The sequence below is a fragment of the Podarcis cretensis genome, assembly GCF_951804945.1.
Source record: "Podarcis cretensis genome assembly, chromosome: Z".
Classification (NCBI taxonomy): domain Eukaryota; kingdom Metazoa; phylum Chordata; class Lepidosauria; order Squamata; family Lacertidae; genus Podarcis; species Podarcis cretensis.
In genome coordinates, this window is record NC_137184.1 from 31,892,748 (window position 1) to 31,912,161 (window position 19,414).

Sequence of the window (19,414 nt, forward strand, 5' to 3'; positions counted from 1 at the left end):
CCATTCAGGCACAAGAAGTTGCACACCATTCCAAGGAATATAGGGTCATCTCCCGGGTCCTGGACTAGGTGTGGAGGGGATGACCCAGCAGCAGCCCTGGGCCAGAATTCGCTGGCTACACAACCCGCAAACATGAACTGTCGGCCCACAAGGGGTGCCTGTTATGGGGAAGCAGGGTCGTTGTTCCCCAGCCCCTCCGCAAAAGGGTCCTCACAGCCCTACACGAGACACACCCAGGGGTAGTAAGAATGAAGGCCCTGGCCAGGAGTTATGTGTGGTGGCCAGGGATCGACGGAGAGATAGAGGCCTGGGTCAAACACTGCCAGGCCTGCCAAGAATCCCGCCCAGATCCCCCAAGGGCCCCAGTCCAGTCCTGGGAGCCCGCCCGAGCACCATGGTCACGCCTGCATGTGGACTTCGCTGGCCCCTTTCAGGGGAAAACATTCTTCATAGTGGTGGACTCCTACACCAAATGGCTGGAAGTTGCACTGGTACCGTCCACTTCTACATCCGCAGCCATCCGGGTACTACGCAGGCTGTTTGCAACCCATGGGCTCCCTGACACTCTCGTCTCAGACAACGGGACTGCATTTACATCAGGAGAATTCCAAACCTTCACAGCGCAGAACGCCATCCGCCACATCCGTTCGGCGCCATTCCACCCTGCCACCAATGTCCAAGCAGAACGCATGGTGCGGACCACCAAGGACACCCTTCGCCGCATGACGCAAGGAGATTGGGAGTACCGCCTTGCCACATTCCTCCTAGCACAGCACAGCACCCCCAGCTCAACGACTGGCCGGAGCCCCGCTGAACTACTAATGGGTCGGCGCCTTGCAATCAGATTGGACCGCCTTCACCCCGATAGAGCTCAGGATGAGTTAGTGGTGGGGGAAGGCAGGAACCCCTGGACCTTTGAGGCCCAGGACCCAGTGTACACAAAGAATTTTGGGGCAGGCCCAGCATGGGTACCCGCCACAGTCACCAGGGTCACTGGCCCCATGTCGTACGAGGTGCTAACGGATGGGGGGCAATGCTGGCGCCGCCACTGCGACCAGATACAGTGGCGATTCCCGGGAGAAAACCAGGAGGAGGAAAGGTCAGAGGAGTCCCAAGGGAACAGAGGGGCAGTGAGGCCCATAGAGCAGGAGGGGCCAGCAGGAGAGGCAGAATCAGTAAATACAGAGAGGACCTGCGAGGCCGAAAGGACACTGGAACCAGAACCACGACTGAGTGAGCCGGTTGCGCCAGACCAAACAGCCCCATCACAGCCAGCATCCTTGGAACACGAGCCAGAACCTGAACCCCGGACCAGGGAACACCACAGGCCGCAACGCACACGTAGGCCGCCAGCGTACCTCGAGGACTATGAATGCGACCTCCCGGGCAGGACTGGAACTTAGAGGGGAGGGGTGTTATGGACTGAGTTGAATAGGATCCAAATTGCAGCAGTCTGATTGGTCCTAGAACAATGCAGCAGTATGATTGGTTGGCAGGAACCACCCAATCATGCTCCAGATATAAGTGAATCCACAACCTGATTGGCTTACAGTAGAATTCCAGAATTAGCCAATCATGTGCAGCCCATTGTGTAAATAATGTATATAAAGCAGATACTTTGAGGGGACTTTCATTCATTCCTCCTCACCACTATGAGCTGAATAAAGAGCATGAAATCACTTTGCGACTCTGAATATATTTCATAATGACAAACAAAAAGCAATCCAAAAACCCACACGAACAACAAGGGGTGTTCACAGCAAACACTGCCGCTAATGCCAATTGCCAATATAGCGTTGCAAGCCCCGCTGTTAAACAATAAAAACTGGCCAAAACTGCCTTCAAACCATTTCTACAGTGCATGAAAAGCCCAAGCCTCTTAAAGTGGCAAGCAGCTCTTTAAACACAGAGGGAAACACATAGCCCCCAGAGCACACACACCCTCATGCAAACCAGGAGTGACCAGGAGGCAAGCGGCAAACACACACGGCTAGCGGCGTGTGAGAGATCCGAAATCAGAGGAAGCAGGCAAAGAGGAGGAGTGGCAAACCACACACCCCTGCCAGCCAGATTGGCTGGCGGGGTAGCATGACTTGGGCCCAGGGCTCCCATAATGCAGGGGGCAATAACATGCCCCCTGCAAGCGCGGGAAGCGGTGCCCACTCACAACCCCTCCCCTCGGGGCAGGGGCAGCAGCAGAGCAGAGTCGCCTGGTGCCCGCTGCAGAAGAGCCTGCGGCGCACCGTCTGACAGAATCTGCTCCGCTCGTCAGCGCAGCTTCCCCAGACTCCATATTTTGGCCCTGGACTCTTGCTGGGCACCCCTGAGAGGCCGGCGCCATGGCGTGATGGACCACTAAGCCCAATGGTTAAGATGGCCCTGGTAGTTCTTATCCTTTTCTTCTTCCAAAGGTAGCCCACAAAGCAGCGGAGGTTCAGGACCAGAGTTTTCCTTCTAGGAGGGCTACCTTCTTAGGTTGACAAGCCCTGTTTGCCTCTCACATGGCATCTCCCGAAACAGGCTCCTTGGCCTTTGGACCCACTATTGGTCTCGCCTGATCAATCCACCACATGCCTGAGAAGTCACCAACTGAGGGTTTGAGACATAGCTGTCAACCTTCCCTTTTTTTGCGGGAAATTCCCTTATTCCAGCGCCGTCTCCCGCTGCTTCCCACTGCTATCCCGGATTGTGAGATATCCCGTAGACTGTCCCCGGGACAGGTGAGGCTGCTGATCCCTTATTTTCGAGACTGCTGATCCCTTATTTTCAAATCTGAAAGTTGACAGCTATGGTTTGAGACCCAACAGCTACCCTCACCTGGTTTAGCCATGCCCCAGGGATCTCCTCAGTAGGTACCCGTATAAATTCAGGTATTATTATTATTATTATTATTATTATTATTATTATTATTATTATTTTGTGCCCCATCAGCTTGGCACCCTGTGTGGGGGAATTGCCTGCACCTAACCTGGTGCTGCACAAGGCGGTTGTGGGGATTAAAATGAGAAAGGGGGAGACCCTGAGCTACACCACCTGGGGGGGGAGGTGGGATATAAATGCAATAAATAAATAATTCAATGTGCTTATTACTAGTGATTAAATCTCTATACCACCCTTCATCCGAAGATCACAGTATTGTATTGTATTTTTATTTTATTTTATTTTATTCACTCATTCATTTTAAAAGGGCCCTTTAGGAGCTGCTTGTTTCTGTTTCTTAACTCTCCCTCTGACTGAGGAAAAACTAACTAGCCTGTCGTTCCTTCGCTTGACGATTTAAATCTCGGGGACGGGGAGGGGCGAGCGGAGGGGGCGGAGCTTAGGCCGACGGGCCCCCTCACCCCCACCCCCCAATGGGCGTGGCCGCGCACCTTCCGCTCTGATCGGCAGCATTGGCCCGGAGCTGCGAACTCTTTTGCCATGGCGCTCTCTCGCGCAGAGCGCTGCGTCGTGCTCGTGCTGCGCTTCCTCTCGGGAGCCCTCCTCGCGCTGCTCAGCCTGGCGGCGCGCGCCTCAGCCCTCCGCTCCCCATTGAGGGCGCCGGCGGCGGCGGCGGTGGCTGCTGCTGCTGCTTCTTCTCCTGGCCCCAGCAGAGCCCGCGCCGTCCCGCCGCCGGAACACCCATTGCTGTTGCTGTCCGCAGTGGAGCTGGCGCGGCGGATCCGCCGCAGGGAGGTAAGGGCCCGGACAGCCCGTCTCTGAGTTTTAGAGAGAGAGAGAGAGAGAGAGAGAGAGATGTGGGAGGGGATCGCCCCGCAAGCGCTGCTGGGCATTGTAGTTTTGCTAGGAAGGGGTCTACTCCAAGGCAAAGCTTGGGGATTCCTAGCCCTTCGCGAATGCCCCATGTTCCTAGACCACCTAGGCTTCCATATATCCTAGCCTGACTGAGGATCTGCTTATGAAGTTGTGCCACAAAATCCAGTGTGGAATATTTAGTGGAATATCTGTTCCGAGATAGCAGGGGCATGTCGCCTCCCACAGCCTTAGTGCTCTCTTTTTAATTTCTTTGCAGCTTGTTTGCGGAGTATGGAATCTAGATCTGGCGTGGGAGATTCTTGGCCTAGGCACAAGGGGTGAACCTTTCAGAATAAATCAGCATAAGCCCTTAATTCGAACCCCATGATCTTTGTATGTAGTCCAGGTAGTTCTATTAGATACTCCACCTGCTTGCAAAGAAAAAACAAATGTGGGCGATGTTCCCTTTAGTTAAAGGAAAGAGGCAGTACTCTTTAATAGTACTTTTACTATTAAAAGTACCACTTTTACAACCAGAATGGTGAAGGCAGATAATATTGGGCACATCAAAAGGTGGAGGGAGCAGAAAAATACCCATCTGCTGTATTAGCACAGTGAACAGACCAGGATTGCACCTGTTGCCATTATGTGACAGTAGCAGGATCGGCAGAGGATCCATAGGATTCTGTGGTGGCTCAGCCCCACCCCTGAAGCACCCAGTTTCAGAGATTTCTGCTGGTGGGGACGCCACTAGTGGTTGGTTCTACTCACTATTTGGATGGGTGCATTGGGGTGCTCTTTGCTGGCATCGCTTCCACACTGATGGTTGGAGCTTCCATGGTTGCAGAAGCCTTTAAAACGCCATTCAATTGCCTCATTCAATCACCCTTCAGCACAGTGATTCAGGGATTTGGATTTCTCAGTTAGTCATCCATGGTAGTGGTCTACTGACTCCAGACATGTAGCTTTCATGTGGGAAAGACCAAGAGCTGGGGGTGGGAGGGTGGGAGAGAGAAATCCAGCTCCTAAAAATGGCAATATCTGAAACTTTTCTAATTCTTCAGACGGTTTGGTAAGCCACTATCTCTGCAGCATTAAAGTTCATCTGCTGAACATTATACTCATTTGATAAGGGTCTCGTCTGCCTTCAGTTTACCCACTAAATAAATGTTTTAAAGAAATCTCACCAAATGCAAAGCCTGCCATGCTCTTGCTGTTTACCTTCTGCCCACTTTTCTGTGGAAGATACAAATAAATTTGCAATGAGCCCTGCTGGTGTTCATGATGAAATAAATTTGGATTGGTTCCACTTGGGTTGTCGATGTACCTGCACTTCATAGAATTATCCTAGCAATTCTGAAATAGCCAAAAGCATCTGGAGAAGAGTAAGAGAACTTCCTGTTATTAGGTTTAATTTTTGTTTTGCAGATTAATGCAAATAATTATTAGGGATAGAGAGTTACTAGTCCACAATGATGCTGGCTTCCTTGCTTTATCCACCTGTACTACCGATTTTTAGGTTGGGTGGGGGAATGACAAACCAGCCTGGTCACCAGGAGGCAATTTTTACTCTCAGCAAGTTACTATTTGAAAATCTAGATTTAAGAAGGTAATCAACTGTACCACCGTTGGTTCTGATGTCCCCTCCCCTCCAATTCTAAATACACTTGTTGCATGAGTGAATTCAAATTTGTTTCATCAACACTTGCTTTTAAACTAAGGTTACCAGATGTCCCTGTTTCCCGGGGACAGTCCCTGGATTTACAAATCAGTCCCCATACAAAATCCATTGAAGTTGAAAAGTGTCCCCGGATTCATTGAAAAAAATCTGGTAACCTTATTCTAAACAAGCATTGCACTGTTCTTCAGTTGCTTTGCGTCAGGGCAAGAGATTGGTATTGAGAATCTCATCTCCTGCCCCTCCCTTCCTTAAAGGAATGTGGTTTTTTCCAGTGACTTGCTTGGTGTGTATTGTAAAGAGGTTTGGAATCTTAGGAGAAATCTTGTGTACATTCTCATTTAGAAGATTTTCAAATAAGCCTCCAAGCTCTGTTCAGATTATAACTTAGCCAAAACCTGTATGGGGTTACCGTGGCATAGACTTTTGACACAGGCAGATAACATACAGTAATTGTCTTTCATGGTTATACAGGAAAATGGGCTCATTTGAGTCCTTACATTCTGTTGTGCAACTTTCATAGGGGTGGGGAAACTTTGTGTCATCATCACATGTTGCTGAACTGCAGCTCCCATTGTTCCCAGCCATTAGCCATGCTTTTTAGGGCTTGTGGGAATTGTAGTCTGGCAACATCTGGAGGTTTCCCATATTCTCCCCCATATCTTTCTTAACCTCTTTCCCCAATTTAATATACCATATTTTTCCTTCTATAAGATGCCCCCATGCATAAGATGCCCCCTGTTTTGGGGGACTCAGATTTAAGAAAATGGGAAGAGATGGCACCCGTGTAAAAGAAGCCCCCTGATTTTTGACATTATTTTTAAGGGGAAAAACCTAGTCTTATGCATGGAAAAATACAGTAATTATTTTCAAATAGGTTAAGATTTATTAAAGGTAAGGTAAAGGGACCCCTGACCATTAGGTCCAGTCGTGACCGATTCTGGGGTTGCAGCACTCATCTCGCTTTATTGGCCGAGGGAGCCGGTGTACAGCTTCCAGGTCATGTGGCTAGCATGACTAAGCTGCTTCTGGCAAACCAGAGCAGCACACGGAAATGCCGTTTACCTTCCCGCCGGAGCGGTACATATTTATCTACTTGCACTTTGATGTGCTTTCGAACTGCTAGGTTGGCAGGAGCAGGGACCGAGCAATGGGAGCTCACCCCGTCGCAGGGATTCGAACCGCCAACCTTCTGATCAGCAAGTCCTAGGCTCTGTGGTTTAACCCACAGCGCCACCCGCGTCCCAGTAAGATTTCTTACTGTAAGCCAAATTCCCAAATACAACTTTTTGCCTATTTTTAAACTAGACATCCTTTCTAAAAAATTTTTTTGACTGCTCATCCATGTTTTTGACCAATATTGTTGTTTTATCTGAGCTTATTTTGAAACCTGCCACTTCTCCAAACCTTTTAATTTCTTCTAATGTTTTGGGAACGCTCTCCAAAGGTTGTTCTAGTGTCAACACCACTGACACCCTTAATTTATAGACTCTATGTCCCACCTCAATACCTTTAATATTCAATGAACATTTAAAGCACATTTCCTCCCTCAAAATAATACCTGTGGGAAACTATATTTTGTTAAGGGTGCTGGGAGTTGTAGCTCAGTGCGGGTAAAATGCAGTTCTGAGTATTCTTTGAGGGAAAACATGCATGTTAAATGTAGGCACATTCCCAGATGGCAAGGGAAATCATTCGTAATAGTGAGCATGAGCTAAATTCTGCCTCTTTCTGAAATCCGTTGTTATCAGCGGCTTCCCTCGCATTGCTGCTCATACCCAATGGTTAATGATAAACTTATTTATCACTTATTTTATTGCACGTATATTACACCACTTTCCCAAGGAACTCAGACATACTATGCATGGGCTTTTCCAATTTTCCCCTACTCAACAAATATTGTGAGGTGAGTGAGGCTAAAATACTGACTGAAGGCTTCCTTACATGGCCGTGTGGAGAGCCTCCTTTCTCAGAGATAGTGTACCACTGACAAGTACTTTTCTGGCAAGTAATAGCAGGGAGTGTGCGATGGACGTTTTGCCTTGCTTGTGAGCTTCACAGAAACATCTGTAAACCATTTTGTGATGCTGGGTTATTTGGACCTTTGGTCTGATCCATTGAAGTTCATAGCTGCCCAGAGGGACTTGAGCAGCATATAAAGAATGAATCATCATCATTACTAAATTATTATAGAATATTCGAACCTTGATTTCCTTGCTCCAAGCCTAGCATTCTATCCATGGCATGGTGCTAATTGCTAATGAAACAAAACACAATGTTCAGCACATATTAGATGCTCTGAAAGTTAGCCAGATTGCAGCAATCTTTTGAGCACTTTTTATTCCTTGCAGGTGAAATGTATTGATGTTATTGAAACATACATTGGGAGGATCAAAGAAGTCAACCCGTTGATCAATGCGGTTGTAAAAGACAGGTGAGTGATGGAATTTATACTTTCTGTTTCAACATATTTCTACTTCTGACAGGAAAAAGGGCAGGCAGATGCGGTGCTCCGCTAGAGATTCTCTGTTGCCTCACACATTGACCTACTTTGAGTCAATACAGTTCCTGAAGAATTCTTCCAAGTGCTCGCATAGTTATGATTTGCAACACAATCATAGCAAAAGTAACTAGTTTGTAGCTTCTCCGAATCCAAACAAAGGGAGCTCTGCTCATTCTCGGAAGTACTTGTCCTTTCTGAACCTTTCGCTGACCTTGGCCATCCTGTATTCAGACTAAGAACATGAGAGCTGGCCTACTGGATGAATGGGGCAGGCAGGTGGGATAAAGTGTCACCTAGTACTCTGTCTCCCAACAGCTGCTGATCAGATGCTCCTGAAAGATGCACAAGCAGGGGCATGGTGGAGAAAGGTGATGTAATAGGTGGCCCATCTCACGGGATGGGACAAAGCAGCACCCGGCAATAACGAGCCTCCCACTCACCAAATTTCCTGCAGGGATCTGCATTGCCAATGCATTCTCTGGAATCTTTGGACGCCATCCATCCCCGTCATGCCTATCAGCTAATGTCATCCTTTGCTGGTGGGCATGTGGTTGTATTTTGGAGAGATGGTCTAATGGGTCAGACCCCCTGTAGACCACGACTGGCTGCAAGGTGGAGATTCTCTGTCCCTGTTGTATACCATCATGTTCTTCTTTTAAGGATTTTTAAAAAGCTGTTTGACCATTTGTCCTCTCTCCCAGGTAGGAAATAGCAAGGGGCTGCATACCTGAGGGGAAACCTGGAGACAGAACCCTGTTTTGTTTATCCGAGGTCAAGAACCTCTTTGCCATTAAGCGAATATTTCTAGAGAAGTTCCAAAGCTGTGGTGATCACAAAGCACAAAAACAAAAACAAAAAACAGCAACATTTAGACTTGTTTCCTCTAGGCTCCCTCCGAAGTTTTTCTCCAGCTTCATCTCTGGCTGTGGCTCCAGAGATGGAACTTGGGAGGAGCAATAGGTGTGGGACGAAATGAGCATCGTAGGAAGACCAGTTAGGTTCCAGGCTCTAGAGATTGACGGGTTTTCTCTTATTTCCTCTGGCTCTTACCCAACCATCCCTCTCAGGTTTGAGGCTGCCCTTGAGGAAGCTCATCAGGTCGACCAGCTGCTCTCTGAGGGGCAAGATGATGAAGAGTCACTGAAGGAAAAGTTCCCCTTCTTGGGGGTCCCTATCACCATCAAAGAAGCCTTTGCGCTATACGGTGTGTTCTCTTGCATAACCTCCACCCACCTCTTGACCGCAGTCTGTAGTCTTCCCTCATTTAATTTATTTATCTATTTCATAGATTTGTTTCCGTATGAATATTTTACAGTAATGGGTAACAGAACAACCCTTAAGACGTTTTGTTTGTTGCTTTCTTAAATCGGCATTCCTTCATTTTTTAAAACTCTGTCAATGAGATCTTATAAAATAGTGACAGCCAAATATATCTAAACAATGGTGCTTGAATCAGTTGAATCCTTTTTTAAAAAATAATTTTTATTAAGTTTTCCATTTTAACAATCTAATCAGATCACATTAAATATTCCAATTTATACAAATACATATCATATAGTCCAAATATTTTGCCAAATTATAAATTTTTGTTGGGGCTTCCCAGGCTTCAAGTTCAGTGGGGTCCAATCATCTTATGTTTCTACTGCCTTGAGTTTCCAATAGTTCCTTCTTTAAATCTTCCTGTTGTTATCCTTCCTTCTTTCATGGCCTCTGAGCTATTTCCACAGGCGAGTTGAAGTGAGCAATAATATGCTTCTGTGTGAAATTTGTATGACTCTCCCCCTTTTTTTTTTTTTGTAGCTGGTAAGTCTATTATTTGCAGTATATCCTCACACGTTGCTGTTTATGCTGAATCAATCCAAAAGTTCTTCTCTGGTGGCAAACGCCATCTTCTCTCAGTTCCGATGAAATAAAATCTAGGCGTTCGCTCATTAATTTTCTCATACAGGTTGCATCAAACATTAGTCTTTCCAGGGGAGATTTGCCAAATCAGACTTGAAGTACAGATATAATAACAAATTAAGAGCTCGCCTCCCCCATGACTATTTACAGTGGTGCCTCGCAAGACGAAATTAATCCGTTCCGTGAGGCTCTTCGTATAGCGGTTTTTTCGTCTTGCGAAGCAAGCCCATTGACAGCTTAGCGGATTAGCACTATTAGCGGTTTAGCGGCTTTTAGCGATCAGCTGTTAAGCGGCTTAGCGGCTTAGGAAAAGGGGGGGGAAGGGGAAAAACCCCGCAGGAACTCGCAAGACATTTTCGTCTTGCGAAGCAAGCCCATAGGGAAATTCGTTTTGCGAAGCGCCTCCAAAACGGAAAACCCTTTCGTCTAGCGGGTTTTCCGTCTTGCGAGGCGTTCGTTTTGCGGGGCACCACTGTATCTCTGCAACTTGGTCTATCCCATAATGGCAGATCCCAATTAAATAGTGCGTCACATCACTCTTCCGGAGAGTCTTTTATCTTCTTCCAAGTATTTCAAAAAACAAAGGCTTTAGTTAGTATTTGAATCAGTTGAATCCTAAAGGCATTCTTCTAAGAGTGGGCGACTCATTTAGGACTTTGAAGACAAAGGTTCAAATCCACCACTCAGACATGATGCTCAACCTAACCCTACATCACAGGGTAATTGTGAGGATTAATTAGGAGGTAAAAGTAAAGGTACCCCTGCCCGTATGGGCCAGTCTTGCCAGACTCTAGGGTTGTGCGCTCATCTCACTCTAGAGGCCGGGAGCCAGCGCTGTCCGCAGACACTTCCGGGTCACGTGGCCAGCGTGACAAAGCTGCTCTGGCAAGCCAGCACCAGCGCAGCACACGGAAACACCGTTTACCTTCCCACTATAAAGCAGTACCTATTTATCTACTTGCACCCGGGGGTGCTGTCGAACTGCTAGGTGGGCGGGAGCTGGGACCGAACGACGGGAGCTCACCCCGCCGCGGGGATTCGAACCGCCGACCATGCGATCGGCAAGTCCTAGGCGTTGAGGTTTTACCCACAGCGCCACCTGCGTCCCTTTAATTAGGAGGTAGACATGTGCTATCTTGAACTTCTTGGAAGAAGAAGAAGGTTTCCAATTGTTGTGTTTTGGGAAAGCTATGTTATCTTACAATAGGGTGTGCTGTATAAAGTGCAGCCCACGTCCTTTTCTCAGTGAGTGACATCTTTGCTAACCTTCTAGGGATTTTCCTTCATGTAATTCTGCAGACTAAGCTAAAATCCAGCTGCTCTGAGGGCGCCAGGTTTTAGTCTGAAACCAGCAATTCTCTGGTGTTGCTGCATCTTAGAGGGTGTGGTCCCAAACTTGTTAAACAAGATACTCCTTCTCCAGTAAAGCCAACCAATTTTTGCACTCTTAATGAGGTACCTCTGGAGTATCTAGGGATGAGATTTACTATTTGTGGTTTGCTCCCCACAAACCTATTCCTCCTTGGCTAAGCCATACCTCTCTTCACACATACAAAACAAGTAAGATACTTCTTGGTTTGAGGACTGTGTACTTGCTTGTATACTTGAGGACAGAGAGCATGTTAAAAGATCAAGGAACTGGCTGGAAATGAGGAGGTGGGTTATAAAGCACAGAGTGAGCAAAAACCATTACTGTATTAGGTTTTGTTTTCATTTTAGTTCATTACTTACCTTTCTCCCTTCCACTGCTAAAAGGAGCATTTGCTTTCCCCAGCTGGAAAGATGATAAAGATGAGCTTTATCTTATCTACTACAGGCTGCAAATGGTTTACAGAAAATGAAAAACACCTACCAAATAGAACCAGAGATACCTGCTTGATTAAACATTGCTGAAATAGTGTGGTGTATCTACCATATTGCATCATTTTCCAGACATTTGGGGGGCAGCTACTCCCTTGGCTCTTGGCCTTATAGCTGCCCTTTAGCACTGCTCTAGGCTATTGTGGAACCTCTGACTCTTTTTTTCCTTTTTGTTTCCCTCGTTGTGGTAGGGTTGCCCAATGCCTCTGGACTGGTTAGCCGTCGTAACATTATCTCCACATCCGATGCTTCGGTAGTGTCACGGGTAAAGCAGGCTGGCGCCATCCCACTGGGTGTGACCAACTGCAGCGAGCTGTGCATGTGGTTTGAGTCGAGCAACCGGGTCTATGGTCGGACCAACAACCCATATGACCTAGAGCGCATCGTAGGAGGCAGCTCAGGTGAGTGGGCTACCTCGTTTGTGAGAACATGCTGCACTGAACAGATACATTAGTCCTGGCTGATCAAATCTCCTGCTAGTGATTAACTGCTCATGTGATGGTGGTTTAAACAAGTGACCAGAACTCAACAAGAATGGAGGGCAGTTGGGAATACGTTGCTTATTTTTGACTTTGATACAACATAGAAGTAGGGTTGTATATGGATTGGGGACCAGAAAGCCACCTATAATAGTTTGCAAGTTAGGTATGCCAGTGATGCTTCTATTTTGTTGGATCTGCAAGTATTTGAGATTAGTACTGGTTAGCAAGACAATCCCTGGGGGAAAAAATCTGATTAGCCCACTCTGTTTCTCCATGTGTATTTCAGTCTCCCAGAGCAGATTCTGTGAGTGGCAAGTGCGGGGTTACTCAGATATGCCTGTGGTCCGCTGCCAGTCTGTCCTTTGTTTGCCTTCCAGGAGGAGAAGGCTGCATCCTGGCAGCTGCTGGTTCTGTGATCGGTGTGGGCTCGGATATTGGGGGCAGCATCCGTATGCCGGCTTTCTTCAATGGCGTCTTTGGACACAAGCCCACCACTGGTACAAAATGCCCATTTCTCATTGCTTCTTTTTCCACCAAGTTAACTAAAAGAAAGGACAGAAAGAACAGTTGTAGGTTGTCTTGATGCTCTTACCTCTCAAGAATTAGGGTTTATTTCCTTTGGAAGGTCAACTGGACCTTAAGGTAAAAGCCTTTGGGAATTTGGGCATCCAGTTCAGAAGGAGAGTCAGCTACCGTTCCTGAAGGCCTGGCTGTTTTGGCTACACAAATTGGCATCTCAGTACAGTGGAACCTCGTGTTATGGACGGGATCCGTTTCGGAGGCCCATCCGTAACACGGAACTGATGCATGCCAAAGTGCCACATCTGTGCACGCACATGGCACGATTTAGCACGTCTACGTCTGTGCGAGTGGTAAAACTCGGAAGTAAGTAATCCATTCGAGTACTTCCGGGTTGCCACAGGACGCAACACGAAAACACATAACCTGAAGCAGACGCAGCATGAGGTATGACTGTAGTGGAGGCAGCAAGTCCAAATCTGGCAACGGTATCCTGTTGAAAACATTTCTAAAGCGTTGCATGGCTATTAAAAGACAGGAAGGCCCCTGCCTGCCAGTTCACAGACTAATACAAAAGCAATGGGAGGAGGGAAGAGAGCAAGATTTGCAGCACCTGCTCCTTCTTTGGCCAGAGGATGGGGCCAGGATACTTTATCCTGTTGCCATAATGTTCATTGTGTGGAACAGAGGGTGGACCCGAGTGTGCCTTCTTCAGTTCTGCAGTCTCAAGGTAACTGGCAGTAGCAGTATCCTTTCTGTCAGAAAACTGATTAGGGTTCTGGTTTGGACCTAAACTAGCCTTGAATACAGTGCTCTGTGTATGGGAGAGGTGGCATATGAACCCAACCCTGTCACTAAACCCTGTCACTAAACTAAAACGATGTGGTTTGTCATGCAAAGCTAAACTCGGTGTGTTTGTCTAGGTGTGGTTCCCAATGACGGCCAATTCCCTAATGCTGTGGGCATTCGGACAAAGTTCCTGTGCACTGGCCCAATGTGCCGTTTTGCAGAGGACCTGGAACCCCTGTTGAGGGTCATGGCTGGGTCAGGCATTACAAAGTAAGTGGTTCTTATTACTTTTGCAGTGCATAAAGTGAATCCTAGTCTGCTAAGAAGTGCAAATGTGTTTGGCACCTGTCATTATTGACACTGGTTGTCTTTGCCCCCGACGGTAGAGATCTGCACAGTGAGGGACAGGGCTAACTGAGGCAGAGGTCTGAATACCCCCCCTTCACAACACCATGTAGGAAAGCCGATTTAACTGGCCGTTGAATCTTATTTCCACACTGGCTGTGGGACAGCATCCCTCACTGTGCCTCTGGGTACCAGGCTTGCTTCAGGGGTGCAGCATTGGCTGCATAGCTCACTTGACTCTGTTATCCATTACTTTGCTCTACTCTGTACCCTCTATCATCCTCTGCCTTGGTCTGCCTAATGGAGGACAGTATCCCCACTGGTCTGGCACCTTCGGTTGCTGTGGCATTTTTTTACCAAGAGTTGATTATAAGAACTTGGTGTACATCAAGGAGCTAGTCCACTCTGCCGACTTGAACTGAGGATGGGACCAAAGTGCTCCTCGCTTCTGACTTGTGGCCATCTTATTCCTTCCTATTCAGGTTGAAGCTGGATGAAAAAGTATCTCTAAAGAATGTGAAATTCTACTCCATGGAGCACGACGGAGGTTCTGTCTTTGTTTCCCCAGTGGACAAAGAGCTTCTTCAGGCTCATCGGAATGTAAGAGGAAACTGCATCTGGTAGCTTAAAAACTTGAGGGCCATCACAGTTATCAGGGAGTTTAGGTAGGCGTTTGGTAAATGACAGCTGAGTTAGCCTGTTCAAATTTGCCTGTGCATGCCTTCGTGTTCCCCCACATACCTGGGCACTGTTTTTTTCAGATTCATGCACAGGTCCATAGCTCAGTGGTAGAGTATATCCTTTGCATGCAGAAGCCCCCTGCCCCATTCGGTTCCCAGCATCTCCAGATAGGAAACGATCCCTTCCTTAAACCTTGGCTGTATATCTACTGGCTGTGTTATATTTATTATTAATAATAATTAAATGCATTTTTATAGGAAAAAAGTCTCAGTTCAACTTGCAGCAAGATTATGAATAGAAGGATAGCATAAAATAGCCCCAAAGCAGTGCAATTATCTTGAAGTAGGATTGCCAAATCAAAATGGGAAATGTAAGGGCTACTGTGGAGCTTTGATAGCTAAGCTTAGGGTACATTTACATAATGTTCTGGTGAGCTGTGGAAGTCTTGAAGCTGGAGTGTAGGGAGCAACCCCTATGTTCACTAGCAGTTGCAGTGAAAGTACCAAAGATTAAGGAAAACCACTCTCTATCCTTCTCTCTGTGAGAGAGAGAGAGTTCACACATGCATACCATCTTCACCCTGTGATTACAAAAAATTATTGAAAAAGGTTGTTGCATAGCAAAGTCCACAGACACAGTCTTCCTATCATGTTGCCTGAAGCAGAGTGGAGCTCCTCAGAAGTTCAGACGTCCATCTGTGAATGTCCAGGTGTTACCAGTCCTCCTAACTCTGATGTAGTGGTGATAATATTGTTTTGGTGTACTGTGTCTGTGTGGAATGAGAAGAATCCTATATTTTTCTTAAATGCTCTTCGGCCCCCAGGCTTTCAATTCCTCCTTTAATAACTGTTTACTCAATGGCTGTTATTTTCTCTCTTATGTTTTCAAGGTGGTAAAGCACCTGGAGGCTGACCTGGGTGTTCAAGTTCAGCCTGTGAATATTCACAAAATGAAGTATTCCTTCCAGATCTGGTCTGTCATGATGTCTTCCAAGGACAGTGATGGGCAGGTATGTAAAATGCAAACCAGGGCGTTAGCCTACCTGCGACAGGGGAAGAACAGCAGCGATGGACAAATTGTCTTTCAGGGATGCTGATCTTCACATGGAGGTTTCTGTGCACTTACATTGTTCTCTAGAGCATGGTTCTAAAAAGTACTTAGTCCTTCCCATGGGCCCCAATCTGTACTATACGTTTAAAGCAGTACCATGCAACTTTAGGCAATTATGGTTTCCCTCAAAGGATTCTGGGAACTGTAGTTTGTTAAGAGATTTGCTAGGAGATCCTTATTTCCCTCCCAGAGCTACAATTACCAGAATTCCCTGGAAAGAGGGATTGTTTGGTTTTGTTTTTTAAAAATAATTTTTATTTGATTTTACAAGTATAAAATTGTAACAGTACAATATACATAACAATATTTAGAGATTCTTCGAAATCTCTGGACTTCCCACCTTCCCCTCCATGGGTCCTATTATCAACTGCATATTATTTAATCATCCAAATTTTATATCTCTCAATTTTTGTCCATAATACTTTCTACATTACAAGTGTTATTGTAATCCTGCTGACATTTTCATCTGCTTACAGTGGTCCCTCGGGTAGATTGTAAATTTTTCCCATTCTTTATTAAAGTTTTGATCTTCTTGGTCCCTGAGCTTTCCGGTCAGTTTCACCATTTTGGCATAATCCAACAGCTTAGTTTGCCATTCTTCTCTGGTAGGGACTTTATCTTCTTTCAATCTAGAAGAGGGATTGATTGTTAAACCAGTCTCGCAGTTGTAGCTCTGCGAGGAGAATAGGGATCTCCGAACAATGCTCAGCAACCTTAGCAAACTACACTTTGCAAGATTCTTTGGGAGATGCCGTACCATGACTGTTCAAGGTGATGTCGTCTTTTAAACGTCTGGTGCAGTTGGGACTCATGCCTGCTTCCATAGCTCTTGCTCCACTATGAAAGATTTATTTATTTGTCATTGTACCTTGTAAAATTGAGAGAGGAGGTTTGGCAAACCATGCTTAAAATATACTAGTTTAAAAAGCTAGAAGCAGAAAACGTTACGGAATTCTCTTCGTCCTTGCTTCTCCATTCATATTCATATTACAGCAAACAGAAACCTTCACAGAGCTTCTTGGGGATCATGGAAAGCCAGTGTGGCCGTCATGGGAGCTGCTGAAGTGGATGATAGGGAAGTCTTCACACACCATCCCAGCCATTGGTAATGTCCTGTTTTTAAACTTAAGAGTTTTATTCTAAAATAGCTGCACTTCTTTGATGTGCTAGTTCTATCCAGGTTGTTTGGCAATTTCCTGGTAACTAAATATGGAGTGCTGGCAAAGGAATGTATATAATAATGCTTGGGACCAGAAGGTAGCATCATATATTTGGAAGGAAGATGGTGGTGCTGACAATCTAGGGCTGGGATAGCCAACATAGCGCCTTCCAGATGTTGGTGTACTACTAGTCCCATCACCCCTGACCATTGGCCATGCAGGTTGGGGGCTGATGTCTGCTGGACTCCAACAACATATAGAGGGTGCCACATTAACTAAGGAGTCTGGCGATCCTCAACTCATCCAGTAGCATGGAAGTTTGGGAGTGAAAGGCAACAACTAAAAGAGTTGTTTTCAAACACTTGTGTACCTGCTCTTGGCTGTGGCCCGTGCTAAGGGATGATGGGAGTTGTAGTCCAGCAATATCTGGAGGGCATCACATTGGCTACCCCTGTTCTAGTATATCATGTTACATATGATCCAGCCTTTTGCAATGACTGCTGTTTGTCTTTGACCTACCTGCATCTCTGTGCTCTTAGCACTAGGATTAACCGAGAAGGTGGTGAAATACAGTCCCAAAGTGAACGCTAAGCTAGCAAGCATGGCACAGAGTCTGCAGACCGAGATGGTGAATCTGCTGGGAAATGATGGTGTCCTCTTATATCCTTCACACCCTGTAGTTGCTCCCAAGCACCACACTCCTCTGGGGATGCCTTTCAATTTTGCCTACACGGGTAAGGAGTTCCTATTTTGCATATGCATGTATTACTCATGTACATTATTTCAGTGTACATGATGCTTTGCAGAGTTAGACAGGTCACTGCCTTCAGGAGCTTATAATGTAACAATTCAAGACAGGAAAAGCAGAGGAAGCAGGAGACCAGGAGAAAAAGGGAAGCAGCATGCAGTAATTGTATTTCACCATTTGGGTGAATCTGGTTTTCTTTGCATGTGTACATGCTCATGTGCACCCACCGAACAGGATATAGCATATGATGCAGCCATATGTGTGCAGTACATAGGTATGTACTATACAATTCCACAGTCCTGCTACCTCTAAACAAGGTGATACAACTTTTCCATGGGGTTATGTTGACCTCCTGATTTTGGGAAGTCTCTGGGTATGGAGCAAACTGTGCTTTGTTTATTAGGGGCCTCTGTGACATATTGTGTTTCATTAGCCAGTGCAGAACCCCTTGATTTATTCTTGCACTTAAAACCAGTATGATAAATTCCAAATTCTCAGAGAATGTTTCTAGATAGCAGCGAAACAAAATGTCTTGGATTCTAGTTCGTTTGTTGCAAAGAAGTGCTTTGAGTCCCTAATTCCTTTCACTCTCTCTTCCCCTTTTAGCCATCTTCAACATACTGGGCTTACCAGTGACCCAGTGCCCGCTGGGCTTGAGCAAGGAAGGCCTCCCCTTGGGCATCCAGGTGGTGGCAGGACCCTACAATGACCACTTGACTCTGGCCATGGCACAATACTTGGAGAAGGCATTTGGAGGATGGGTTCTCCCTGGTACATTCTAGCGTGTGTTGCCCGAGTCCTGGTGATAGCAGAAACACGAAGAGTGCCCCACCTGTAGCAGCAGGCAGCTGCATCTGATATTGGAGGAGCTCTGATGCCTGTCCCCCCTGCACGCACTTGCAACCCAGGGGGACTTAATTCCCTCCCACAGGGCCAAAGCTGATAGAGAGTCCACCTGCACCTATAGCTTTCTTCCTTTCTTATTACAAAATTACTTGAGAAGTTTAGGCAATAGGATGCTCTCTCCTTTCTCAGGGAAATTGGGGGTTTTGGGGAGGGGGGTGAGGGTTCTGACAGGACAATCATATTGTGAGATATGGGGAGAGGGTTTTCTGTCCCTGACTGTGGTGTTGGTAGTTTAGGGCTCCTGGTCCCCTATGTAACGTGGTTTTTCTTTGCTGCTTTCAAGGCCAGGCCAAGGGCATCTGTAATTTTTATCTGTGCTGGAGACTAGTTCCCCTACTTGAAAATGTATTTGGGAAATTGGGGTCCCCCAGCTTCCCACAATTTGCACAGAACACTGAGAACAGTGCTGGAGAAGATGTTGTTGAGTCCTCACTAAGTTGGACTTGGGAGTCCCCAGCCATGGCTCATGGTGGAAGAAGACGAGGGCAGCTTTTTAATCTCTTGGAAGACACACCTTAGTAAATCTAGGACTGTTCAAATGAACATGATGGAACATGTGATGTATCAAGTGTTTTGCCACACACATTCCTCTTCTGAGCCTGTGGGGCCATGTCTTGTGGATGTGAGGTTCCAAATCCTGCTTTGTATGTCTATTTTTCATGATGTTGATAAATCCATACGTTACTCTATGCACCTTTTGACTGGGTACACTGAAAAACAGTGCTGTTGGCCAGTTCCCATGGACCAAACAAAATGAAATGTATGTCATTTGCACCAAAGAGAATATAATTATATAGTACTTTAGGTCTGTGGTTCTGTTTCTTCTCTTGAACTCTCCTTTTCTTCGAACCAAATCTAACACTGTTAGCCAGTGTCATTAAGGAGCCAAAATGTGTTTGGATTGCAGTGCTGATGGTATATGACATAATTAAGTATAGTTGTACCCAGTGGCGTAGCGTGGGTTATCAGCACCCGGGGCAAGGCAAGTAATTTGCG

At 46.4% G+C, this 19,414-nt stretch overlaps 1 protein-coding gene across 1 annotated transcript; it reads left to right on the plus strand.

Moving 5' to 3' along the window:
• Nucleotides 1–3,363: 3,363 nt before the first annotated feature.
• On the plus strand, nt 3,364–19,222 carry FAAH2 (fatty acid amide hydrolase 2). Its single transcript, XM_079962337.1, has 11 exons — nt 3,364–3,675; nt 7,765–7,847; nt 8,984–9,120; nt 11,870–12,079; nt 12,538–12,657; nt 13,603–13,738; nt 14,296–14,413; nt 15,384–15,503; nt 16,598–16,709; nt 17,304–17,498; nt 18,119–19,222. Exons 1-11 carry the CDS (start codon nt 3,421–3,423, stop codon nt 18,292–18,294), a joined length of 1,662 nt encoding a protein of 553 aa, XP_079818463.1. The 5' UTR covers nt 3,364–3,420; the 3' UTR covers nt 18,295–19,222.
• The last annotated feature ends 192 nt before the right edge of the window (nt 19,223–19,414 follow it).

What these genes read in the sequence shown, in the direction of transcription:
- FAAH2 (XM_079962337.1), top strand. Translation starts at nt 3,421, where the DNA reads ATGGCGCTCTCTCGCGCAGAGCGCTGCGTCGTGCTCGTGCTGCGCTTC. An exon ending in AATGCGGTTGTAAAAGACAG is followed by an intron (nt 7,848 to 8,983) that starts GTGAGTGATGGA and finishes CATCCCTCTCAG; the next exon opens with GTTTGAGGCTGCCCTTGAGG. An exon ending in CATCGTAGGAGGCAGCTCAG is followed by an intron (nt 12,080 to 12,537) that starts GTGAGTGGGCTA and finishes TTTGCCTTCCAG; the next exon opens with GAGGAGAAGGCTGCATCCTG.